Below are 27,521 nucleotides of genomic sequence, written 5' to 3'. Positions count from 1 at the left end.
TAAGGAATACTGAAGGTCTGAATTGAATTTAGATTTTGTTTGCACAGTACAACTGTATATCTATAGTTATTAAAATTCTTGTGATAATGAACAAGGCTTTTTTATAATACAGTGAGAATTGCATTCATCTCCATTGTATTCTACAGGGGGCTGAAATGAGAGATGAGCATTACAACATGTAAAACAAAACCAAAGCAGCTAATTGGCTCGATAAAACAAGCAGGAAGTGAGAATATTTGATTTGATTTTTGTTTACTTTTCTGGAAACTGACCCTGTAAATGAAATTAGGGTATAGGATGAGGTTAAACAAAGACACAGGAATTGTGTGTATTTGTGTGTGTGTGTGTGTGTGTGTGTGTGTGTGTGTGTGTGTGTGTGTGTGTGTGTGTGTGTGTGTGTGCGTGTGTGTGTGTGTGGCGGGGGGGGGGGGGGGTCAGTGTAGTATAGCTCGATATAATGAGCATCTGGACTGAAAGGCAATCCTCTCCCTTACTGTGTGTGTGTGTGTGTGTGTGTGTGTGTGTGTGTGTGTGTCAGCAGGAGGTCAACACCATCCAGTGGGTAACAGCTGTCACTTTTCCTCTGCAGTCTCCCAGATTACATGAAGGGAACCTGTGGCGTCTCAGACACCACAGACGCACTGATGGGTGGGTCCCAGCCTATAGGTGTCATCGATCAGTCTGGAAGGTCAGAGTCAGATGGTGTGGGGGTGCTTAGAGGAATGACTTGAAGGGTGACCTAGGAAGAGGGCTGGGTCAGTCCTTCATGTCTCTTCTCCCCACCTACGTTCCTGGCCATCACTCTTCCTTCAATGCCTCCCTTTTTTGTCCTTCCTTCCTTCCTTCCTTCCTTCCTCCCTCAGTTTAATAAATCACCTTACTAAGAGGCAATGAATAATTACATGGCATGAAAATGTTCCTGTTATATTTTTCAGGTGGGGAGAGTTAAATAAGCCAGCCTCTGTATTGACACAAACCTTATAGGCACACACACACACACACACAAACACATACACACAAACACACGTACACTAGTAATGACACTGCTGCTGCAACAGCCCCATGGGGATCATTACAGCATCACTGAATATAACATAATCTAATGAAAAGAGAACATCATCTTACATTTAAATGTAATAAACATTGTCACAGTTTTTACAGCAAAAGGCTGCAGGAGAAATGTAGAAGGAACACAACAACTTCTGTACGTGATTGTTTTTAGTCTCTGATTTAGGCTGAAACCCCCAGACTCTGATTAAAGTGATAAACTGATGTGGCCATCTTTACTTGCTGTATCTTGTTGGAATTAAATATTTAAAAACTATGCAGAAAGACGAGCGTGGGGACAGAGAGCAGGACAGTTAGGTCATTGATAATAAAGTTAAGTTATGTCACACTTGTTAGCATAGGAAATAGAACGACATTTTGACAAATAGACTTTAAGAATTCCTCACTGAGAATAGGCTCTTTCAGATTGAATACAAGGTGTGCAAGTTTGTTGCTTCATTAAACACTGCAAAACAGGCTGTAATACTATACAAGCGATCTTTCATCCTCACGTGTACAGGTGTAGCCTTTTGCTATGAACACTAAGAGCAATGCAATGGTTAAATATTACTGCACCAATGTTACTGTAAGTCTATGTAAAAAAACAAAACAAATAAATAAATAATGGCTCTAAATGTCTAAAGCTGGCAATTATTTAGTGTTACATTCAGTTTCCCTTCAGTCAGTATCAATCCACTCACAATACACTTTGTAAGAAAGCAAATACACATGCCTAAAATGTTTGAATTAAAGGTCATCAAGCAGGATTCTACTTCATGTCATTTTCCACTGCTCATTTATGTTTGATATAAACATGCAAAGTGCAGATCAACACCTCCAGCTTCTCTTTTCTGTGAGCAGATATCGCTTAATGGGTAAATCATGCTAACATTTCACTAATCCTGTGAGACTGCCTCTCGCATTTCTGTGCAGTATGCATGGGTGTTCTTTTAAAATATGGAGAGACTGATGAGATGAAAGTAGTCCCTCCTTTTTTTCATGCAAACACAGCTCTCTAATCCATAGGGGATTTACTGTAAATTAACTATTTCCCTGTGAGCCTGACCACAAAACATCCATGTGGGGATATGCTTGCAGAGAATATTTTCTAGCATCATATTCACTTTTGCATATCAAGGACATATTGCTTTAAAATCTAACAGAGCACATTTATCTGATTATAAATGCTCTAAAAAGTGGGGATTCAAAAGCAAGGATAACCTCAATTAATCTTCTTATATTATCTAAAAAGCCATTCCTTTTCTTTTGATTTAAAGAAGCTGGTCCTTGCACCCGTTCACTTTTGATGATTAATTCAAAGCGGGGAGGCAGATTAAGCATTTCAAAGTATGTAACAAGGCAGGAGACAGAGAGGAATGAGATAAAAGCAGAGAGAGAAAGAGGGATAAGGAGCGGGACACGCTAAGAGCGAGAACATTATACAGACGGTGAAATTGAAAGATTGCTGCTTCTGTTTCTCCAGTCTGTTAGTTCTACGTCTTTGTGGGCTCTCTCCTGGGAAAGGGAGGATATAACCCTCTAAAGTCTCGCTGTTTCATGTTGGGTCAAGATCTTTTTGATCAGGGGTGACTGGGGATAAAGCGCAAGAGGGGGGCAAGAGAGGGTGGGAGAAAAGTAGGCAGGGGTAAAAACTGAGGGGGGGAAAGAATAGAGGATGAGTGACAGGAGACAGAGAAAGAGGAGGGTGTCCAAGTTTGATGGAAAGATGAGATGGCCAGACAAGGATTTCACGCAGTCTGCTTCATCACGAGAATGTAGGAGGAACTTTAGAGGAGTAGTGGAAGGATGTTTCCCAATCGTCATCCAGAAGATAGTGTGCCAAAGTGTTTGCAGGACAGCCTCTTGAGAAGGCAATACCAGGAGCGTTACATATGGCAAGAAACACAAGTGCCAGCAGTTGTTTGTGTGTGTGTGTGTGTGTGTGTGTCTGAGCATGTGTGCGTATGTGTGTGTGTGTGTGTGCAGCTGACAAGGAGACACACACATGACGCTGCAGACACAGAGCGTTGCTTTCATATTGACTCTCTCAGAGGGAGGGCTCTACATCATAAGCTTGATATTGATTACAAAGACGACGAGATGCATGGACGACATCAGATACTGCAGCCATATGTTCACATGAAACACACACACACACACACACACACACACACACACACATAGAAGTGCTTGTCTCTCCCTTTGTAGAGGCTGCATTCCTTATTAAAGACTATTTATGAAGCATTATGATCACAAGAGTGTTAACAATTCCACACACACACACACACACACACACACACACACACACACACACACACACACACACACACACACACACACACACACACACACACACACACACACAGTCATCTTTGCCTAATTGTTGCGAAAGCAGAGCAGTAGGCCTATCATCTTTTGCAATCAGTGTCACATAACTGCGCGTCTTTGTGTGTGAGCTGCGCCTTTAAGCGGGGGCGTGGCTTTGCTACTACGACCCGCCTTCTATGCATATTAGCCAACTCTCCTTCCCCCGGATCATAGAGTGCACTAGTCGGCAAAGAAAAGTGACCACAACCAAAGCCTGTTCAGCTCTGTGTGAGTGGTGGGACCGCGACCAAACGGACTCGGTTACCTTTCGCGACTGTTTACTACCTGGAACAGACAGCAAGCGGGATCAGCGGGATTATAAGGCATCTTTGTCGCCGCTGCTTTTTTGGACACTTAAATGCGCACGGCTGATCTATGAGTACACAGAGAGGATTTTCACACTCAACACCAGGTAAAAGCTCTTCTTTTTTTTTTTTTTTTTTTTTGTAGACTACAGTAACTTCACCTCTAAATGATGTGAATGCACAAGTGCAGGGAAGAGGGTTCAGCGAATAACTCGGTCGCTCGGAGTCTTAGTTTGAAGCTTTTTCTTGCGCATCTGCAGCTTAATTAAGTGATCGGCGCTCTTCAGTCGCAGCTGAATTCTTTGAGCCTGATAGGGAGTTGTACCGAGGAGGAGTCAGATAAACTACTTTACATACGGCTACCCCTCTTCTTTTATTGGCAGGCAGCACGGGTACCTATCTATCCAATTAATATATTTCAGTCTAATTTAATCGCTCTATTTGCTGCCGTGAAGTCAGCAGAAAGCAGAAAGCCTCCCATCGTCTCCCCCCCCCCCCTTCTCTCTTGGGCACAGTATAGCCCACTACTAAAACAGAGTTATGTAATGAAACACTGTTGCGAAACTTGAACTTCTCAGCAGCTAAACAGAAGAGTTTCACTTGAACTTTGCCGCTTTTCGGCACAGGATTGTATGTCAGCACAATCTCCTCATGCTTCGCCTGTTTGTGGCACTTGTTAAATTCCGGATGAGGAACTCAGTTGTGTTCTTAAGTGGCACACCGTGTTCTGGTACGGCAGGTACTTCGTCTAGGCTGTCTGTTACACCTCAGTGAATGTTTTTGTCGCTTCAAAATAAAAAAATGAATAAAAAAAAATAGGTCGATATGTTGCTGTTCCGAACATTATAATTAACCCAGTGTGATGCGTCCAAAATAGCTGCATTATGCGCGGCCACAGAATCAAGCCTTTGCCCCAGAGGGCAACATGTCTGCGGACAGGGGTGTGATTATTTAGATGAGAATAAGGCTCAGTTCTCCTACAACTGTGTGCTCTCTCTCTCTCTCTCCCCCTGCAGACAGAGGGAACAGGGAGTGATTCACCCCCCCTGCCTGCAGCCCCCATGCCGGGCATTAGCTCCACCGCGCCTCGATATGAAAACTGGGACATGGACCACCTTGACCACTACCAACATTATTTCTACGACGACCACCACGATCCGGACGAGGATTTCTTTAAGTCCACAGCGCCCAGCGAGGACATATGGAAGAAATTCGAGCTGGTACCAACCCCGCCCATGTCGCCTATCCGGGCAGTGGAGGGGTCGGGCAGGGTCGGATTGCTTTGCCCGAGTCTAGGGGACAAGCTGGAGTGGGTGTCTCAGTTCTTAGGGCAGGAGGACGAGCAGCAGCAGCAGCAGCAGCAGGACCTGCCCTGCAAGCTGACCACGGCCAATGACTCTTTTGGGAACCTGAGCTCCATTATCATCCAGGACTGCATGTGGAGCGGCTTCTCGGCTGGACAGCAGCTGGAGAGAGTTGTCGGGGAGCGCTGCGCGTCTTTGCCCGGGACGGGGGCGGCCGCCAAAGTCGCAGCCGGCTCTGCCGTCACATCCCCGGGGAGAGCGCAGGCTGCCCCCGCCGACGCCTCGGCTCTCAGCGGACTGGCGTCGGACTGCGTGGACCCGGCTGCGGTCCTCACTTTCCCGTTATCCGGGGGATGCAAGAAACAAGTGTCCTCTGGTTCAGAGTCTCACAGCGACTCATCAGGTCAGTAACGGATGGAATATGCCAAATTACACTTTTCTATAGGGGAGAACAATATTAGCATTAGGTTATAGCCCAATATTTCATTGACTGCTATATTGTGGTGAAGTGAGATTTCTGGCTGGTTAAGCTTCTATATCTATATGATATAGCTCTATATGAATATAAGTGACCACAAACACACATATTATGATGGGTTTCCTATAATAGCTTATTATTTCTTTTATCATAGTTTTATTTATTAAGGTGCTTTTTCTAGGGTGTCTTGAGGTTAACTTGGCCTGAGTTAAAACGATTGCTTCACTCACTGAGTTAATATTTTGCTTTGATTAGCCATTATCTGGCAGTAAGGCTCAGCATGGCACATGATGACTGCATTGCGTTACCTTGGTGCATGCAACACATGCTTGAAGCCCTGAGAGCGACACGCCCATTGAAACATCTGCTGCCTGGCTGAGCTCCAGCAGACCAGCTGCTCCCTCTCCCTGCTCCTCCAGTCTGACTTTTGATAACAATATCCTCTCTGCATCTCGCCTGGCTCAGTTTTGACAAGAAATTCAATAAGAGAGGGCTACTCAAAGGCTAATTACATGAACTTTAAGGAAGGAAGGAAGGAAAGTGCACACTTGCGGAGATTTTATTTATGTGTAGCCAGAATTCCCCCTCACTCCAAAATCACTTTTTTCCCATTTTCAGTAGAAATTGAGTATGCCGGCTGCCATGTGATGCAGCGATTGGACCATGCATAATGGTGTGTGGAATGTCACAAAGGAAACTTGTTGCTGCATTCCTCCACTCAACAGGCTGCTGCGCCAATTGTGTCAGTGGGTGGATTTGGTCGGAGCCAGCCCGCGCTGTGAATAGAGCAGGATTAGCCATTTAGGAGGTCGACTAGGGCTGCAGAATTCTTTGACAGGAGTTTGAAGCGGTGTGTCACACCATTTCGGGGGATAATATGAGCTCAAAGAAGAGCAGGATGAGCAATCATGGGAATAATGTGTAAGCTTAAGCGCCAATAAAGAGTCATTATGAGGCTGCTCAAGGGAATTCATTCTGCATGCCTTGTAATATAAGATGTCAACCTTTTGTCATATACCTCTTTTGTGTCCCATCTTTACTGTGTTATCCATACAAAGCGTACAGCTTTCTGAGCAGTCAAATAATCAGTGGTGCAATTACTCTCAAAGGTGTGTTTAAATTTACAAGATCATTGGAAAAAAAAATCACAAGTCAAGTCTGTTGGCGGGAAACAAGTTGGTAAAACCTGTCCTTGTTTAGGATACCTTTTTTTTTATTTTCATTCTAATTGAAAGAGCAGAAAATTATTCTAAGTGTGCCACTAAGTCTGTCTCTTATTATAGTGGTCCACAAGAGCAAATCAAGACAGCTAATATCCACTCAGGGAGCAGACCTGATGCAGTGTATCCTTCTGTAAGACTGTGTTCTGCAGTGTGTGTATAAAAGCAGGTGGATTTAATCTAGAAATGGAGTTATTATTTTTTTTTTTTTAGAGACTTTTGATTTCTCAAAGTAGACTTCCTGTGAGGTGGCTCAGCTTTTAAACTTAAGCTGTCATCTCATGTCCAGACTCTTTCCAACTCAAGCATGGAATTTAATGCCTTCACCTTTGCTGTTTCAGATGATGAAGATGAGAAAGATGATGATGACGAGGAGATTGACGTGGTGACAGTGGAGCACAAGCAGCAGCAGCAGCAGCAGCAGCAGCGGCGCAAACCTCATCGACTGGTCAAAACTCGTAAACCGGTGACCATCACAGTGCGAGCGGACCCCCTGGACCCTGGCATGAAGCGTTTCCACATCTCCATTCACCAACAGCAGCACAACTATGCTGCACCCTCCCCAGACACACTCCCCCAACCAGCCGAGCCACCTCGGAAGAGGGTCCGACAGGAGGTCTCCACCCAGGCCTCCCAGCTTCACCAGAACTCTCATTACCAGCAGCCCCGGCCTGGCAATGCCCCCCTGAACTTTGACAGCAGAAAGTGTCATGTGACTGGGATCAGGTCAGAATCGCCCAACCTCAGCGCCTCCTCTCCTACCTCCTCAGCATCCCCTTCGTCTCCTCCATCCTCCTCCTCCTCGACAAGCTCTCACTCCCTCAGCTCTCCGACAAAGCCCCACTATTTCCCCCACCTCTCCAGCCCGCAGTCCTCAGACTGTGAGGACACGGACAAACGCAAGGCGCACAACTTTCTGGAGCGCAAACGACGGAACGACCTGCGCTCGCGTTTCCTGTCCCTGCGGGACGAGATCCCCGGCTTAGCGGACTGCCCAAAGACGCCGAAGGTGGCAATCCTGACGCGAGCCACGGAGTACTTGCATCAGCTGCACGCCAGCGAAAGGCAGAAGGCTCAGGAGCGGAAGCAGCTGAAAGCCAAGCAGCTGCAGCTACTGCAGCGGCTGGCACACCTGAAGCGATCCTGAGCGGCAGGGTCGGCTGTCACACACATGTACACTCACAGAACTGTACGGGACAACATGAAGGACAAAAGACACTAAAGTTCACTTTGAATTGGTCACGTTGGAATTGTGCGGGTGGATTTTTGTTTGTTTGTTTTCTACTTTTGTGGTTTGCACATTAGCTTCTGAGTGATTGACAAGGTCGTAAAGCCAGTCAGGACAGCAAGCTAGGGACTGATTTTATGGGTTATCTTACGGGCAGATTCATATGTCCATGGTTACTCAATATAGGTTTGTTAAACTGTTGTATTCCCCCTTGATAACAAAAACAACTGAAAATCTACTGCTTGCTACATGAAGGCTTGTTTTTCTAGCAGCAAAACTGCTGCACCTGTGCAGTTTAACTGCTGCATGGTCTGCTCAGACGTCACCTTGGTCATGAATGAGCATGGTGTGCTTGCACAGCAGTGATGTCTCTACTTTCTGTGTGTCATCAGGCTAAAAGCAACCTTAAGGTTCATGTGTTTGGCATACAACTTGTACATTTTGTTATCAGGTTGTGGCTTTTTTTCTGCTTCAGTTTTCATTTCCTCTCTCATGCTCCACAGCATGTAACCTTCACTCTGATTCTTCTTTTCCATGTCCTCAGTTGAACAATCAAACTTTGTGCTTAATGGTAATGGGGATGTGGGCTGTAGTGGGACTATATACAGAGCCTTGCAATGATAATGTTACAACTGGAAAGATACAAAATACACCTCTGAAAAAAGCTCAGGATAAGTCCTCGCTTCAGTGCCTGCAGGGTTTCCTGTTATTACTTCAGCTTTTCTATCTTGCATCATCAATGTCTGGGAAGCAGCACCATGTTCGCAGAAACAGCCGGTTTTGTAGCAGTATTTGGAGACATTAAGAAAATCTATTGCCATGAAGGCATTGTTTGAATTTGATTGTCTTATCAATTTTTAAACACTTGCAAAACTCTTACAGGATCCATAGATATCACTCTATATGTAATATGTGTGCCATGGAGACGAGCTAAAAGGTGAATATTGGCTTCAAATGAACCACCAAAAATGTGAAATGGCTTAAGAATCTGTAATTTTTAGCAACATGAAAAAGCCTATTTTTTTTTTTTTTTTTTTTTTTTTGCTTGGAGATGAAGCCCAGTGTGTTCCAACTGTACGTGTCTTTCATCTTGCTGTTTGATTTTTGTGAGTTGATTTCTTTTTGTTGCATTCGATGTAAAGCCTATAGAAGCCTTTCAATGTACGTAGATTATCCTGTTGGATGATATGTATATAGTACCCTTTACTGTACAGTCCTTCCAAACCAAAACCAGAGCTGTCTACTAAACTCATCCTAGTTTTCTTTCGGCCCTGAGTCCTGACCTGGGGACTATAGCTTGCCGGCTTTTCAAAGATAACTCAAAGCTTCTATTTTTGTTAATAAAATGATTATGAAAAAGAGTCAAAATAAAACACTTACTGAACATTGATCACACTAGCCACTTTGTCACTACTTTTTTTTTGTTTTTTTGCATTGCCTAATTATTTTCTTTACTGTTTGTTACTTTTTCTGTCTCTGGAGTTTGTTTATTTGTACAAGTCAAGAGTTGACAAAAGTTTTATACTATATTTTCCTACCAAGTTGTGTTGCAGTGTGAGCTAATGACTGTTTTTGTTATTGTAGCATGCAGGGCTTTACTGGTGGTTGTGTGCTGAAGATTAGCATGTATGGTCTGCTTTCTCTCTGGGGAAAGCACTTGAATGCTCCTGTATCCAATCCAATCACTCTAGCTGTAGCACTCTCTCAAATGTGGTGTGGAGGAGGAGGGGGAATTAAGAGGATCTACCGATTAAACTTCTTGCTTTGCATAGCCTTTAGTGACCCTATATTGTGAGCACTTTGTCTCTGCTTTTTAGCAAGCCCGGTGCTCCCTATTGTCCCATAATAAGCCATGCATCAGAGAACACTGTAGCCTTGGAGCTAGTACTGTAAATGACTCAATTATGAGTAGCATGCCCTGCTCTCAGCAGCACTCAGGAAACTCCCAAGTACGCCGTAGCCCCTGTGACAGGGCCACAGGCCGTGCTTGAGGGGAAACACCCCCTGTTATTATATGCTGTATATTTATAATATAACGCTAGCCCGACATGGAGGGAAAGAGAGTGTGATATCAGAGGAGTCATGATGTACTTGGCTAAACAAATACATCCGGATATCATCATGAATGTTTCTCTTTTCTTCCTCTGCACCAGCTGTAATTTAATTCTGCTAATTCATTTGGCACAAACTGCCGTCAGCCCTGATGTTTTGTTTTTCAACAGGTTGGACTGTTTGTAGTGGTTTGTCAATATTTTTTAAATAATTGTTTGACTTGTTTTGGTCACAGTCATGATAGCGGTTGACCTTGCTTATTACCTTGGGAGTTTGACTATGGTGACTTCGGAGCCTCGTCTCAGCACTTTGTTTTGTTTTTTATGTACCTCATAAGCCTCTATGTATGAAGAGTAAGTCAGAAAAAATAATAAACGTATGGTTTGACATCATAAATAACCTGTTTGTCTTCTCTGTAGGCATAATGTGTCCACACACAGAAGGAATATTTATCACTGTTCTGTAGTTATGTGTAAACACACTCTCTTAATTTGAACTGGATAACAGGAAAACAAAAATCATTCACACCACCTGTATGAGTGAACACCTCTCTCTCTCTCCCCTTTTGCATTTGTTCTCTCCAGCAGTCTCCAAGGTAACCCATTCTGGCATCTTTGCCATGGCAACAAGCGTCTTAGCTCCCTGTTCCCTGCTTCCTGCTCCCTTGCAGAGCTCTGTTTCCATAGAAACCATACTAACCATACTGGAATCCTACATACAATTTCATAAACACTGAAAACGTCATCAGCAATTTGATATGTTCACAAGCGGGATGAATCCGTTCAGTGAATATTTTCTAAATGAACTGGTGGTGTCAGATCATGTCCCTATAATAGCTGAGTCTATATGTGACAGTCAGAGTGTTTACTTCACATCAAAAAGGCTCACATGTTCAAATAGTTACATAATTTAGTCCCCTATGAAAGACCCAGCATTTGAGCCCCAATCAATCACAGTTGCCCGATTACCGGCGGGCTGTTGCCTGGTAACAGAGACCACCTCCGCTCTGTATGCACACTGCGCATGCGCGCGGCCGTCAGCTGGGTGCCGAGGAAGCAGCATCATGGCGGCGTCCGCTCGCAGCGTGCAGTGTGCACTGAGGAGAGCGATGGTCCCGTCGTTGGTGGTGATTTTAGGAGCTACCGGAACTGGAAAGTCCAAGCTGGCGATCGAGATCGGCAAGCGGCTCCGGGGAGAAATAATCAGCGCCGACTCCATGCAGGTAGGAGGACTGTTAAAACGAGCAAATGCCCGAGAAGTCCTTGTCATGGCAGCCATAACGCCTCAAATAAAGCTAAATAAAACATCTGCTGTTGCAGCTGGTTTTACGCAGGAGACTGTTATCCAACTTCATCGAACTTTTTTTGAACATGTAGTCGTATTAAGTTAAATGTGGTTTACCTTGCGCAGGATAGCAAACGCGAGTTGAAGCGCATATCAAGATGAACAGTTTATTTTTTTTAAAACCGACTAATCTTTTACCATTGTGAGTTTAACATCTGCACTGACTCGTATTTAAAACTAACCTTCACCTTAGATAGCCTTTCTGTGACATTAGCTGAGTCCCTCTGAACGTGTCTGATCCACATTGTCATGTCTGCAGGGCCTGAAGGAGCCTGCAGAGACACAGCAGCTATTAGAGGCAACAACAACACCTGTAACACACATCCTCCTCAAACACATCCAGCAGATTCTGTCTTCCTTAAGAGGCCAGACACTGAAATAGCCTAGTGTAGCAAAAAAGGAAAGAGACAGTCCTTTGCAGTCGTTCACAAAACTGATTTCGGTCTCTGTGTATGACACCTTTACGTCCCCCTTTAGTTTTTTTCCTCCTGTCCTGTATCTCTTTTTCACAGTTAATGCTCAAATGGCTATTCTGGATATGACTGATGATGATTGCATGTTTCAAAAAACAAATGTTTTTGCACTTATATGTAAATTGCTTCCTACTACTTGGATTCATAGTAGCCCGGGTATTTAAAGCTCCTATATTGATTTTAGAGGCCCATGAGGATACAGTTGTACCACTCATCTTCTTTGCATATTTCTGTCCTTTACATGTGCAAGTTGTGTGTGTGTGTGTGTGTGTGTGTGTGTGTGTGTGTGTGTGTGTGTGTGTGTGTGTTTTTTTCCCCCCTCACAACTAAATTTACTTAACTTTCTATTAATATTCAGAAGTTTTCATCAAGAAGCATTACCATAGAAAAATGTAAAAAAAAAAAAAAAAAAAAAGGCTGATTCTGCAGCAGTTTCAGGCACTAACGATAAAGAAATATTCAATCTTGTCCTTAATGTTCTTGTTTGCTTTTGTAGCTCATTAAGAGTGAGGCTATCTGTGGTGTCAAGACCAGCTAAAAACACAAGTAAGCTTTTCGAGGGACTGGATTTGTTTTCAATGAAGGAAAACTAAAATATGTAAAAAAAAAACGTTTAAACTGGGTGTAAAGTATAGATGAATAACTGTAAAAAGTTAGAATACCATACACATTACGATCATCTACTGACAATATGAAGCATTAAGAGAATGAATAGTTACTGTGTCTTTTAATACAAAGTATACAGGATCTTAGAGGAACTACAAATCCAACTTCCTGCTGTGCGTAGCCTTCAAAATAAAGTAAGAAATTGCAGTCTATTCTTGTACACAAAAAATGAAGCTAGATAAACTTTATGTACACACACATCACACTAGAGACAAATGATTGACGCTGACAGTCTTTTGTTTACTTTATATCAGTGTGGCTCTGAGCCGATTAAAGAAACGTAATGGATCATGATCAGTCATGAATTCATGAGTTGTACTTTAATGTGGTTTTAAAAAAAAAATCATTGGTTGAATCTTTACTGTCATTTATTGTGAATCCAGTCAGAGTAAAAACTAATCTCATTCAACAGGAAGTCCTTAAAGGTTTACAAGATAAGCAGTAAGATCTTTTTGTGTGTGCGTGCGGCTGTGTGATCGCAGTGACATTTGAAGAACTCTCAGGCTCCTTGTGCTCCTCTCTCTCTCTCTCTCTCTCTCTCTCGCTCTCGCTCTCGCTCTCGCTCTCTCTCTCGCTCTCGCTCTCGCTCTCGCTCTCTCTCTCGCTCTCAGCCCCGCCTCCCTGCTCGTTCTCAGGCTCTGTTGCTGCAGCAACCAAAGGGCACGTACACAAAAGACAAGGTTTAATACAGGTTTGAGTCAGGGTCACAACAGAGCACAGTGTGGACACATACACACACACACACACACACACACACACACACACACACACACACACACACACACATCTTTATACATATATCTTTATCCAATCTAGATTCACTCTTTCATCTTCTTTCTCCTGCATCAGCACCACCTCCCCCCCCCCCCTCCATCCTCCTCCCCACTCTTCGGTGTGCATTGTCCTTGAGAGTGTGCGTCCCAGTGGGGAGCGCCTTTTCCAGCAGTCACCTGGCACTGGGTAAACTGGGTTACGCTAATAACATTTGAGCCCAGAATATCTCAGCGACCAGTTGCAGCTCTGGTGGAGAGATGCTGTGGCCTAGTTTGAGCACGGCAGCCCCAGCCTATCTCCTCGTTCCCTGGCCTTGTTGCTACCCTCCTGTTGGTGTGTGTGACAGCCAGAGAAAGCGAGAGAGACACGCAGACATGGAGCGAGTGAGAAAGAGACTGCTTATGTGAGAATGGGGCTGTGTATAGGCTAGAGCTGGCCTGTGTTGTCTTTGGGATAGGAAACAGTCTGGTCTTGTTTGGGAGAAAGCAGCATTGTGCTGAGCTGGTGCATATTCAGCGCCGTGCTACGCTGGCCCAGCAGCTGATTGTGAATGGGCACGCTGTGGCCACTGGGAAGTGTCCATTGTCCCACGGAGAATTGGTTCCCACAGTCCCTAACACTCCTATTGTGTTATCATCAACCCCTCCTACCCCTGGCCCAGGCCCCCCAACCCACAGTTCATTGGACATGCAGGGGGATATTATCCACTCATTAAATGAACATGCTATCTATGGCACACATGAACACTCAGCTGTCCTGTCAGTGAATGAGGCGCTGCCAAAAAGTGTAAAGAAACATGGGTTCCCAAAGTGGGGGTCCTGGGACCAGCAGGGGGTTCTTCATAGGCTGCCAGCCAAAATATGAGGGTTCTGTCATTCTCTATGAAGTGGAATTATGGGAAAATGTGTACAAGTGTTTATTAAGGCCTCACAACCCCTCTATTCTTGAGGGCGCTAGACATCTTGTGATTGAGTCTTTATTTAGCCAAGTCCTTTAATTCCATGCAGAGAACAAGAGGTTTCTGTACACCAAGCTCATTATTAAGTTACATTGAAATATTATTACAGAAAATTGTGTGCATTTCTAAATTTAACTTGGCTCTTTTGCCCTTTAACACTTAATTTCCTGTGGGTTCATAGCACATGCAGTTTTAATATCAAGAAATGGTTTTCCATTTTCTCTGTTGCTGGTTTTATTAAAATAAGCCTTCCACTAATCTTCATGTTGGTCGAGGACTAGATTTTATAGTGTTCTGGTTTCGTGTGAAGACAGCGCAGTATTGACCTATCACATTATCAACAGGCTTCGTTCGGATGCAGGAAAAATAGTCAGTGTGAAGATCAAAAGAAGGCGGAATGCAATCCACAGTTATCACATCCAGGATGCCGTCAGCAGTAATGTGACATGGATTTATTTATCTCTATAAACAACTCTACATCAACATGTTTACCTGACGACCAAATCTGCTTGACGCTGTGTCATGAAAACCAATCAGCGTTTATTTTTACAGACTTTCTGGAATGCATCAGAAAAAAAACAAAAAAAACTTTAATGGTTGTTTTCTCCTCCTGTTGCATGTTGACTTTTTACAAATCGACATCATAAAGTAAAAAAATGTTTATTGCATGTAAACCAAACGAAAAATGTGAAGCCTCTGTCAACTTAATACAGTTAAACTGAAACCTACCAGAAAAAGACGAGATGTAACTAACCAAAGAAGGATGACATTTGTTTTGCAGTCATATCTGGAGGGGAAATTTCACTTGCTTTTGTCTTTCTTTTTTTAATCTGAACACCCTGTCGCATCTCTACTCACTTCTCAAGTTTAAGGTTCTGGGTGGAAGTCGTTCATGGCCAATTACTTGCAACACCAGAATGCACAAAAAAGTTGACCTGTCATATGTTGTTTTCAATCCATTGGATGTTTGCTCATCAGGTAGTGAAAAACTGTGGAGCGGAGTTATGATGTTTGGGTACTATCTTGTGGATGAATGGGGATTCCAGCAGATACAGCTTTTGAACATTATCTGGACATGTACACCACACATGTCTTTTGGTGTATATGTAATACTGATACATCAAGGTACAGAGAGGCTGTTGCTCTGATTGGTTCATGTCCACACGTTATTAGATGCGAGTCCTTTTGATGAGCTGTAATGGATAGACATTTGTTAATCAAGTGTCACCTCGGGGGGAGAGGATGATTTACTGGACACGGCCCAATGACAACAAGGAGAGATATTATTGGTATCAAGTATTTGATACCTGGTGACAGTTTTTGGATCAAGTGAGTGCACGTCAGTGGTGATTCATGGGAGGTATGCTCAGACCTAAACTGTTGTTTCAGAGCTATGATCATTGTTTGAATGCAGCAGAATTAATGCTCTGCTGCACATCACACAAGACAACACAGTTTATGTTGTGTGTGCTAAAGGAGTTAAACATTCATTTATTTATATATATATATATGTGTATGTATGTGGATGGAAGGAACACAGTTTGCCGGTTGCTTACTTGTTGACTTGTTTTGTATTCGACATAATTGGTAGGTCATCTTGAGGAAGGTCCATCGGTAACTAGCTCAAAGGGGGCACATCACCGCCTATACCTTTGTTCAAATCAGACATATTTCTGTGAATAAATCCATTCTCCCCCAGTGCTTGTCTACTGGAACAAACACTCAAAGTGTACAACATAACTGAGATTAATTTAAACTGAGGGAGATATTTTTTGTCTGAGAGACTAATGTGCAGCATCCATTGGATAGAGAGTCACATATTTTTACCTTAAATAATTTTGGCAGCTCCTGTGCAAACCTCTAACGGTGTGCATGCTTTCTATGTCTTGAATTGTCTGGGCGTCACATTCAAATACTATGGCATCATGTGAGTTTCATGCTTTAACTAAAGATAATAGACACTTCTGTATGACACATTGCCATGCGTTAAGGAAGGAGTCAAGGAGGTTAACTCAGTCAGTGCTTTAATAGATCTATCTCAGGAAATCATCTGTAATAAATATATTAAATTAAACTGGTCTGTGATGCTTTCCGAGCTTCCGAGCCGTATCTACAGCGTGTTCACATGGACGGGACGACGGGATGATTCACATGCAGTGTGAAGATGCGAGCAAAATAAAGAGCGCTAGCATTAGCATGCTAAGTCAACAATGCAGCGCGAGTTGTTTTGGTTTCTGTACGTGACTTCGCGTGCTTCTGCAGCCAGCCCAAAGCGGACACTCGACAAATTTGCAGGATGTTGCACTTTCGCCTTGGCTTCATTTTTCAACACCAGAGGTTGCCCCATGCTAATAACACATTATCAACAATTAACTGGTTTCACTGCAGCGTGTAAAAAAAAAAAAAAGGGTGTGTTTAAGTTCAAGTGGTGGCAAGGTTGGTGAGATATAATACTAAAGGGTCATCAGAGGTCCTAAGGGGCAATTTAACAGGTCATGCACATGCATGCACCAACTTAAGGGTTTGTAGGACAATTGGAAGTATTGATGACCGGTGACCCCGTTGCTTTTAATGCCAGCCTGAGCTGCCGTATTCTCTCAAACACGTCATGAGGATGGAAAAATTTCAACAAAGCACGACAATTTGTCAAGCTTGTGGTTTTTTCGTTGAATGTGAGTAATGGGCCTGAACAGCAGGAGAGCTGCCATGTGTCATCTTGACCGTGATGGTGCCGTAAAAGTGGACTAAAGAGGTCTTTCTAACCAGAAAAAAAAGCACCAAGACAAGGAGTGATTTACCTCTTCAGTCATAAATTTGGAAATGCAATGGTCATGAAGTCAACAGATTTGTGGCTGTGTTGTTTTCTGTCAAATGTTATGCTGGTTTTGGCCAGAGATTGTTATGCGAGAGATTGTCGTATGCACACACAATCATCAGCACTATACTCCTTATCTACGCATTAAACACATCCTACATCTACAGCGTGTGGCACCGTGAGTTATATCCCTCTATTTTGCTGCCTTCCTTGCATCTCTCCTCCTCCATTTCTCTCTCCTCATCTTTCTGTTTATGACTCTCTCTCTCTCTCTCTCTCTCTCTCTCTCTCTCTCTCTCTCTCTCTCTCTGTCTGGTGTGGATATGACCTGTCTGGGCTTTGACGTATCTGTTTGTATTGTAACTCATGCATTGCTGCCTCCCACATATCCGATTTATGACGCGTCTTTTGCAGTAATCCAAACCTGAGTAGGAGCGCGCCAAAAAAAGGGAGCTGATTAACTCTATTTTTGGTGCGTGTATGTTATTGTGTGTTAGTAAATTGTAGTCTGCGGGTGTGGTGATGCGGTCACCGCTACAGTACAGCAGCCAGGGAGGAGAGAATGGAGGAGGGATGAGAAGGGGGGGTGGGGGGGGTAATGCCATGAATGATTTATTAGTCTGGCATTACTGGGCCATTCCCCACAGAGAGACAGAGGAGAGGGAAGATGGAGGGATAAATTGTTGAAGGATGTTGGCCTTAGGGGGGGAGAAGAAAAGGGTGGAAAAGATAAAAAAAGAAGTTAGGTATTCTGTGGTTAATGTAAAGGAGGAGGAATGAATTCAAAGACGAGGAGGAAAATCATGAAATGCTGCTTGGATGTTGGGTGTTTGAACGGCCATCTCTAGTGGTCACCACCATGACCAGTTGTTCTCGTTTTCATCTCTGGACCAGAGAGATCACTACTTTCAACCTTTACGCTTTCATCCCAGTTATTCTCTGAAGGTACAGCGTTCTTGCAAAAAGTGTAAACGCCAAGTAATTTTAAATTGAGATAATAAAGCTTTGCACTCAGGTGGCCTTTATAGAACTGACTTTTTATTGGACAATTATAAAGAGCACTTATCTGACTTCTGTTTATCTTTTGTTACATCTTTGAAATTGTGACACCACTATATTTAACTCATCCAAAGGCCTTGTGCCATTAGCAGTTGAAATAATAATAATAATAATTTATTTTTTTAATGAAGAGATGTTTTTCTTATGTAATTGGAGCAGTTAAGCCTGACTCACACTGCAGGATAGTCGGCCCAGTTTAGTGGTTTGAAGGAGAGAATGGTTTGCTTAAAATTGAACATTGTGTACCGTACATTTGCAGAATTGACTCAGGGCGCACTTGCACTAGGCCCAGTTGCCCTGTACTTTGCTAAGCACAATAGTCCTTCCCCCCGCTGGCCTGCACTCGCATTGCTCCATGCCCAACCGTGCCTGAGCACAGGAACCTCTGTAGCCTACGTCATCACTACACATGGAGTTCTGCCAGAGCGGCAAGTGAGGAAATGGAATATTTGCAGTTTGCATAATCCGGTCGAAATTCATACACAAGATTCAATCATCACTAAAGTTTTTGTCATTTTGACATTTCATGCAACATGAAAGGTATCACTCTCCCCTTTAATTACCGGCATCTGTCTAATAGTGGCCATAGACTGTATCATACAGTCTGTATGATAGCAGCACAAGAGGAATTTTTTTCAGTCTGTCAATGGAGAACATGACTGCAGTTTTACTGACTTTTTGGCTTAGTTTTGGTTGTTTTGGTCAGATATGGCCCTATTGAGCAACTGTACTGGACTGTGCTGAAGCCCACCCCTTCTATCTGTGCCAGGGTCAAGGAGTGTACCGCGCTTGAACATGGATCGAAGCACTCGCACGATTCTAAAAAACTTGACTTTTGGGGGTCAAATGTGCTGAGGCACGGCACTGATTTCCTAGTGCGAGTCCCCCCCCTAAAACAAACTTGGACTGTAACTTCAGTTTAACCCAAAGGAGTCTAAACTTCTCCAAAACATGGAGATGGAGATTTTTGGGAGTTATGTGGCAGTACATACTGGTTGAAGTGTTTCTTGTGAAATGACTTGTGTAACTGATCGTTCCGATTGCATTTAGGCTTAAATTCATGCTGGAGGATAGTTCCCACTTTGACAGACTCTTAACTGAATGACAAGGTTTAATCATGAGAACAAACTCTCCTTTGAAGAGAAACAGAGATACTAGAATATCTCAAGCTGAAGTACAGTTTGTGACTTTTCACCATGTCACGAAGCTTCTGAGGTTTTAAAAGAATCTTCCAAAATAGACTGCTCAAAGGCATAGCTCCTCAAGGCTACCCTTGCTAACCAATTTGTTAGATAGTTGTTAGATTCATATTTAGTGAACAAAAATAAGAGCAGCATTGATCTTCTTAACTCAAGACAGCACATGAACGTTTATCGTGGAATAGTGAATGAGTAGTAAAGAAAACTGTACGACAATCGGTGACATCACACTGGTACCAGATTGGCTTTGTTAGGCCACCATTTGTGTTATGTCCATAAAGAATTATGGAAAAAAAAATGGTATCTGAAACCAGAGAGAGAGAGAGTGGGGAATGACATGGAGCCACAGGTGGGACTCGCCCCCCCGGGCCGCACGCTACAGTTAAGGAGAACATCCATATGAGGCGCACACAAAAAAACTGCTAGGTCACCCGGGGTCTGTTTAAGAAGTTTTAAATTATTTTTTCAAGTTCAATTCTGGTCAGAAGGCAACATTACATTTCAGAAAAGAAATGTGGGCCTGACACCTCTCTGAAAGCTCACTTTATCCCACTTTTGCTTTCTCTGAATCTCATCTCTATGTCTCGAGTGAGTGTTTTTTTCCTCTCCTTATCTTCCTTTTTTCTCACCGTGCTCTTTCTGTCATGCCCTCTTTCTTTTCTTCTGCCATGCTCCTCCCTTATTAATGTGGCACAGGAACAGCTGTCTCGTGCAGGGTGTAAGGTTGGCCAGGCAGGCTGCTGCCGGCTCTGCGGGGCCCGAACACTGAGCTCATTGTGTCTTAGACACACACACACACACACACACACACACACACACACACACACACACACACACACACACACACACACACACACACACACACACACACACACACACACACACACACACACACACACACACACACACACACACACACACACACACACACACACACACACACACACTCCTCCCTTACTTGCACACAAGCAACATGGTTACATCCATTCACATCCATTTAAAAGGGAAGACAGGAAGGAGTAGGCAGCTGGGTCCACATTAGCCGGGCTTCCATTGAACTACATCAATGTGAATTATGACATTTTGAGACGTAAAGCAGAGGATTATTACATCCTCAGCCACTTACCAGACAATCACGGGAACACTGGAAAAGTTAAAAATAAAAAATAAATTCAGACTGAAGAATTGTTACATTTCTTTGCAGGTTAGATGTGATTTTGAAATATCTGTCTAGCTCATAGAAATATTTTGTATGCTGGTATTTCTCTTCTATGCACACTTTTCAATACTGTAAAAACTACCTCATGTTTACTCCAGCATCTTTGCACTACTCACCACTGCACTATTATCTTCTTTAGCCTTGTACATATTAGTCTTTGCTTATTTGTTTGTTTTTGTGTTTGTTGTTGATATTCAATGTTATACCTGTAGCACACAGTTTACCAAAGTAAAATTCATTGTGTGTTTAAGCACACCTGGCCAATAAAGCTGATTCTGATTTCCATGAAACTGCTATTTGAAATTTTTCGCCTTAGACAGCAGAGAACTAGTGGCGACGAAGGCCGCCTGTGGCGTCACCTCAGGTCACTGTTTGTCTTTAGCCAAAAAGCTGCACTTGAACACACCGCAAAGACTACAGCCGACGGTAAACCGCCACGTACGTTCTGCGCATGCGTGAGAGGAAATAACTCTCCATGCCAGCAGGCGATGGTAGTCCGTTGTTATGGTACGAGTAGACCATTTTCACACAGCTGTCAGTCACCACTCGTATTATAGGTAGCCTACTAATCAGGAATAATGTCTGATTAAAAAGTTGAAAATGGGTCTGCCGTTGTCAGCCCTTGTATAAGCTTATCTTGTATAACAAGATAAGCTTTGTTGATTTTTTATCTTTGGTGTCTACACAACTCTGAGCTGCAATCATCACTGCAATTTGTAGCTCATTTCCACCAACCGTCTCGACTGGAAGTCTTCATTTCTTTCTCATTTGCTCTCTCATTTGTGGCTCCCCCTCAAAGCATTTTTGTCTCCTTCACATCTTCCACTCAAGTGGCTCTTTTAATTTTTTTCTGCTTTACGCTCTCGTCAGCTTCTGCTTGCCTTTACTCTCGGGTCTCCTTGTCCTCATTAAGGCAAAATTGAAATCATCGCAATTTGTTTTTTGTAACACTCTCACACGAGAATGCTTGAATGTACTTCGAGGAGTGGTTGTGGAAGGATTAGTTGTGTTCGCTGTGGTAGCAGGTAAATTGGGACAAAATGAAAGGGGGTGCTCGTCCATTTCGAAGTGTTGCTATTTGTCTAATTATGCAGGCTTACTCGACAGATTGTCCAAGATGAACATAGTGTGCTCAAAAGAAGAGAAGAAAAGACATGCATGTTTTGAGGGGACATTTTGCCTCTTCGTCATGCTGTTCATAAAAGTGAGTTCTTCTGGGAGGTGACTCCTGTTTGCCACCAAATATCACAGATCACTCATTTTTCAACACCGGAGGTTGCCACCGTAAAAAAAAACACACATAATGACAGAGTTTTTAAACCCAACCCCAGAAAGTCTAACGCAACCTCAGTGGGTCTCATCTCAAGCCTCTTTTTGTTTACCGTGTGTGTGTGTGTGTGTGTGTGTGTGTGTGTGTGTGTGTGTGTGTGTGTGTGTGTGTGTGTGTGTGTGTGTGTGTGTGTGTGTGTGTGTGTGTGTGTGTGTGTGTGTGTGTGTGTGTGTGTGTGTGTGTGTGTGTGTGTGTGTGTGTGTGTGTGTGTGTGTGTGTGTGTGTGTGTGTGTGTGTGTGTGTTTGACAGACAGAGAGAGAGAGTGTGAGAACGGTGGAGGCAAAGTATGGGTGGCGGTAGATAATGTGTGCAAATTTGTCAGTGAGCATCCTGTTCTCTGTCACAAGAACACAGCGCTCTTCTGTTTCCTCTTATGTCCGTTCATCTCCTGTTCCTCTCGAGTCCTCTCTGGCACTCTTCATTCTTTCCAATAACCCCTTCGAGTCCTTCAGCCTTCTTCTACCTTCATCTCCATCCATCCATGCATCCAACCCTTTCCTTGGCTGACAGTGGTGTCGTGCAGAAAAGCAGTGAATAATTGATCAGGCTGGGATGTTCTGCCCTGCCCTGCTCCCCACTTTTGGCTCGCCGCGGTGATGGAGAAAATTGGGTGTAGTGCACGCAACCCACACACGCACTTTCACCAAGGACATGATCATTAACCTCCTCAGCTGTATTGAGTACACACATTTTGTTTGTTGATTTAATGATGACACCTTGAAACATAAGATTTAGACTATTGGAAGATGCTTGGTAACTAAGTAAGGAGGTACTGAAGAGGATGTGGGCACGCCTTGCACTGTTAAGTACTTCCTGAACAGATAAAGTTAAGATAACTTTATTGCATGCTCTGGTTTTTTTATGTGTGTAGTTTTGTCTTGCTTTGACAGGACAACGATTACAAATAAATGTTTGAAAAATAATCAAAGCCATTTAACACAGGCAGATTTCTTCTCAGTGTCTGGCCACAGTAAATACCAGAAATATGTTTAAAAACACTTAGTTTAAAACTTAAAACCACCATACGTTCACGATTACTAAGAAAAACTGAAAATAAAAATGATTTAACGTTGAACTGATAAACTCCCAAAAAATCAACCCATCCCCCAAGCCTTGGTGACCATCTCAGTCAGTACGGTTACATGTCGCTAGATATTCGAATTTCTGATCGTATCAGACACTGTTTGGACTTTTAAAATGCACGTAAACATCTTAGTCCGACCTACATCGAATCAAAATTGGACCATAACGGACATTTCATAATCAGAAAAGAACACCTAGATAAGTTGTTCATAGTCAGCAAACCAACGGCATGTAAACTCAGCCTTCGTATCGTAATCGGATTTCGCGTTCTGCGCACGCTCGAGAATTTCCGCCGGGGCTTTCACCCAGAAGTGTAAGGAGACGACATAATAAATAGTAGTGTTGTTGCCGGAAACGGCGTCCTTCTGCTGTTATCGCCACAGCCAAAAGATCCGTTGTTCTTCTAATATGCATTAGAATGTAAATAATGCACAAAATGTACGTAGCTTCGTCCATCTCCTTGTACGCCATCTTTGTTTGAATGCCGCCAGATAGTTTGTTGTTGCTGTGACGTATCGGTCAACCGGAAGTGGCTCAGCCATGCTCCGACCATTTATACGATTCTCTGATCGGCATATATACCCAGACAAGTGACAGCTGTCCGTTCGAGTAGCAAATCGGTATGTGGCTTAATCCTGTATTGACATTGGGTCATATATGTAGTAGAAATGTGAAATACATTTTGAAGTTGGTGCCTTCTTGGCCGAAAAGAGGCAGAAACTGTCTTTTTGGCTCATGTGGATGAAAGACACCAAATCCCAGAATGCACAGCACCGCAGGCCACTCCCACTAAGGTCATGTTTAGAGACATATTTACTTCAACACATAAGGCTGGCTTTGTTTCTTGGTTGCTGCGGCATCTCAGGGGAAAATGAGGGCGAGATGCACGACCATTCAAAAATACTACCAGGTTTCTAATGATAAAAAGCTTAATGCAAATGGGTGAAGTATCCCTTTAATCTGCCTCTATGGCCATTTACTACACAGTTCACAGTTCAGTGATTGGCATTTCAAACAAAAACATTTTTGTCTGCTAAATATTTGATCCATGATGAGCAAACAAAAGGTGTATTGTTTAAGACTGCAGCAGTTGTTTTAAAATATGCAAAACTTTGCTGGCAGAAATAAATTGGCTCAAATAAACAACGTGAGTTGGTTGGAAGCAGCTCTTCTTCCAAGCTCCGTGGTAGAGTAGGTCGTCTCTTAAGCTGGAAGGTTGGGGGTTTGATCCCCAGCTCCTGCAGCCACATGTCCGATGTGTCCTGGGCAAGAAACGTAACCCCGAAGTTGCTCCCGCTGCTTTATTGGTTCTGATGATCACTTTACATAGCCACCTCTGCCATCAGTGTGTGAATGGGTGTGAATCTGAAAGTGTGACCTGAGGTGTAAAAGTGCATTGAGCAGTCAGAACACTGGAAAAGCACTATACAAACTCAAGTCCATTTACAGTTATTTACATTTATGGGAAGGAGTGGGGGGGGGGGGTGGGTACGGTCAGCGAAACTTCTCACTCTTCATTTTCTCTTTTACTCTCTTGCTTTTTCTCTTGGCTGCAGCGATATTGTGGATTAACCAAAAAAAGGCCACAAGACAGTCTGTCGGGAATTAAACTACAGCGAACCATAAATATACCTGGATCAGGTATCATCTATGTGTTGGAAACACTGAAGCATCTGCCAAAACTTGTAAATCCTAATGTAGAATATGACAAGACCTCTCTCTAAATTGTAATTGCCTGGTGTTTCCGGAGATCAATCAGTTCCAGAGCAAGACAGAGGTAGTTCTGTTAGCCATCACTCTGATAGCCTCCAGGACGGCCTTCAACTAGGAAACACTTCCTGATTTATGCACTAATCTTGTATGGGGATATTAATTACATTTTTTTGGCGGTTCATATATTAGGGAATAAAAAGGTGTTACATAAAATACTGTTTTAGCTAGTGAGCTTCAGACAAGACCGAGACAGCTTATTTCAGAGCAGTTAAATCTATAGTTTAGTAAATAATTTACACAGGTTTGGTTTTTAAGAGTGATTGAGACAATTGTCTCTTAACATTTTATATTCTTCTGACTACACCCCGATGTGAACCTCCTCAAAATACATAAATGCCATTCCCAGTTACTTTTTGTAAAGCCAAGATTTAGGCATATTCAGTCTTTAATATTGGCATCTTGAAAAGAAAAACTAAGCTGTGACTCGCTCATCTCTGATCTTTCCACTTCTTCCCACTTCAGCCTTCAAGCTGACCCCAGCGTCACAAAGATTCTACTCAGTGAACGCCAGAGTCTGAAACCTAAAACATCGTAACTTACAATGAATCGCTTGTATCGAAATGTTCACAAATTTTGACAAAGGGAAAAAGCTACATACAGAAAAGTACGAGTTAAAGTCAGGATTGACTTCTTTCATCCATTCTTTGATGCTTTGGAAATAATACTTAATGTGTTCATGTGCCCGTCTGACTGACTGCTGATTAAAGGCTGTATTTTTTTTTCCTTCACTGGATTAATGAACAAAAGTCTGCTTCACAGAGCTTTTCTTTATATTTCAATCAAGGCTGTCTTCAACCAGAAGTTCCAGCCTATTGGTGAAATGATTTGGCACGTCTTTGGCTCAAAGGGGATTCATAAAGTTTTCCTGGCTCAGTCTGATACACGTTCTGAGCCACACAGACGCTCTTTGAATGGTTGGTGTTAGACTACACACAGATGCTGTGCAGAGTTCAGGGCTATATAGATGTATTTACCTGATAAATGACGGAGTTGGTATTATTTTGCCACCTGCATCCTGATTTCAAGTGTTGTTATCGGCTTCATCTGCCATGAGACCACACTAATGTGGTACGAATCTATCAACTGACATACCAGATAATATGGCATACATTTCCTCTTAAAGGTAGGGTTGATACTTTTTCTCCAGAAATAGAGAAAGATTTAGGTTGAAATTGTCTTTAGTCCTGACAGAAGTTAATAATTCATGTGCTCTGAAAAAGGAACAAAGAAAATCCGTCATCTGTAGCAGTTGTAAGCCTGTAAAAACTTTGACCAATGTCAAATGACCAATGTCTGCCACGAGGTACCAATCTGATGAACCAATCAGGCCTCCCTGTCTCCCTGCTCGTTCTCTACCCCCATCGTGCACGAGCTGAGCTCCGCTTCTGTGCATGTAAGTGAGGGGCGTGGCTTTTTGAGGGAGCACAAAGGGGAGGGGTTGGGTGCAGACGGAGCACTGAGGGAATGCTACTTTCAAAATCATGCTAGTTTTTCGAAAAATTACAAACCCTGCCTTTAAGCTGGATATGAGAGTTCTGTATATGCATCAATTCCATCATTTCCCCCCTCCTCTCTTACTGTTGACTTAACAGTTTTGTCTCGTTGGGGCAACGTAGCGCCAATCTTAAGTTTTTAGCTCTGTAACATGTGCTAGCATGTGAGTCGCTAATTTGTAGCCTAATTGACGGCTGTCTGTTAAACCGTTGTTCTGTGTTGGAAGCTACGTCTCCTTACCTGTTCTGTCTTTTAGCATGACAAACTGTTATTAGAAGCTTTGATACAGCTAATGCTAGCATGTCATATGAAACACAAAAAGATAACTTCAGTTGATATTTGACCTCAGACAGCTGCTTGACAACAATACAAGTGAAACATTATCTTACAGTCTTCACATCTTCGGGTGAATGTTCCTCTAAAACCACTTTGGACTTCTCAGCTGAACACTTTCCACTTTTACATTCCCTGATCTAGAGGAGGCTGTTATGCTCCTGTTACTTCTTGCCATCTATGTAATTGCCACAAAGGCGTAACAGGGAAATGTAACAGGTAGGTAAATATTTTTAACTGCTAGCCTAGCATCGGGTAGTCACAGAGGTAATAACAGAGGTGAAATGGTGTCACTTCAAGATTGAAACAGCGCTGTGTGTGTGTGTGTTTGTCAGATCCTTACGTGTGCGTGTGAAGCTCCTGCTGTTTGTTTACACATCCTGCCTCTCTCATGCTTCCTTTAATGCTGTGTTCAATCACACAAGGACATCAATATTATGGCGTTCAGTGTTAAAGAGAAAAGGCAGGGTTGTGACAAAGGCATAATGACTGCGGAAATTCATTCCAACACTGTTGCAGAAGTGTGATATGTAAATGGCTAGAAAGAAATCTGAGCGAGCATATGTAATCAGGAAGTTCACACAAACTCAAAGAGGTAACTAATCAGGTTTAGATTCTCACAATAATACGTTGAATGAAGGCAAGGAGAACCAAGGCGTTGTTTTTCCTCATCTTTAAAAAAAAAAACAACATTCTTTTGTGAAAGTCTCTTCTCGACACGAGTGTGTTTGCGTTTGTGGGAATGAAAAATCATGACATAGTACTGTATGACACCCAGCTGTCAAATTCCCTGTGGGTGCTCCCTCGCTGGGTGATGTAAAGTGGACGGAGGGAGATGTTTTTCATAATTTCAGGAATGTTCCGTGTTGTTTCACTTGGATGACAGGCTGGCTCCTCCGTCTGTCTCCACAACAGCCTGCTTCTTTTGGCTGTTTCTCTGGGTTTGATACTTACTAGGACCAAAAGAAAGTCATTAAGTATTTACTCTTGGATTGAAAA

The 27,521-nt window shown here is 43.0% G+C and overlaps 2 protein-coding genes across 2 annotated transcripts in view; both read left to right on the top strand.

The window, feature by feature from the left end:
* The first annotated feature begins 3,579 nt into the window (after positions 1 to 3,579).
* Positions 3,580 to 9,339, top strand: myclb (MYCL proto-oncogene, bHLH transcription factor b). Its single transcript, XM_020643187.3, has 3 exons — positions 3,580 to 3,826; positions 4,736 to 5,426; positions 7,063 to 9,339. Exons 2-3 carry the CDS (start codon positions 4,781 to 4,783, stop codon positions 7,866 to 7,868), a joined length of 1,452 nt encoding a protein of 483 aa, XP_020498843.2. The 5' UTR covers positions 3,580 to 3,826; positions 4,736 to 4,780; the 3' UTR covers positions 7,869 to 9,339.
* A 1,698-nt stretch (positions 9,340 to 11,037) lies between these two features.
* Positions 11,038 to 27,521, top strand: part of trit1 (tRNA isopentenyltransferase 1) — a gene marked incomplete in the record, with an annotated part of 38,583 nt that continues 22,099 nt past the window's right edge. The window contains 1 exon segment of the mRNA XM_065948536.1: positions 11,038 to 11,223. Coding sequence (XP_065804608.1) covers positions 11,065 to 11,223 — 159 coding nt within the window.

Source organism: Labrus bergylta, chromosome 19, assembly GCF_963930695.1.
Source record: "Labrus bergylta chromosome 19, fLabBer1.1, whole genome shotgun sequence".
In the NCBI taxonomy this organism is placed as follows: Eukaryota; Metazoa; Chordata; class Actinopteri; order Labriformes; family Labridae; genus Labrus; species Labrus bergylta.
The sequence above is the reverse complement of the archived record's forward strand: the minus strand, read 5'-3'. Positions and strand labels throughout refer to the sequence as shown.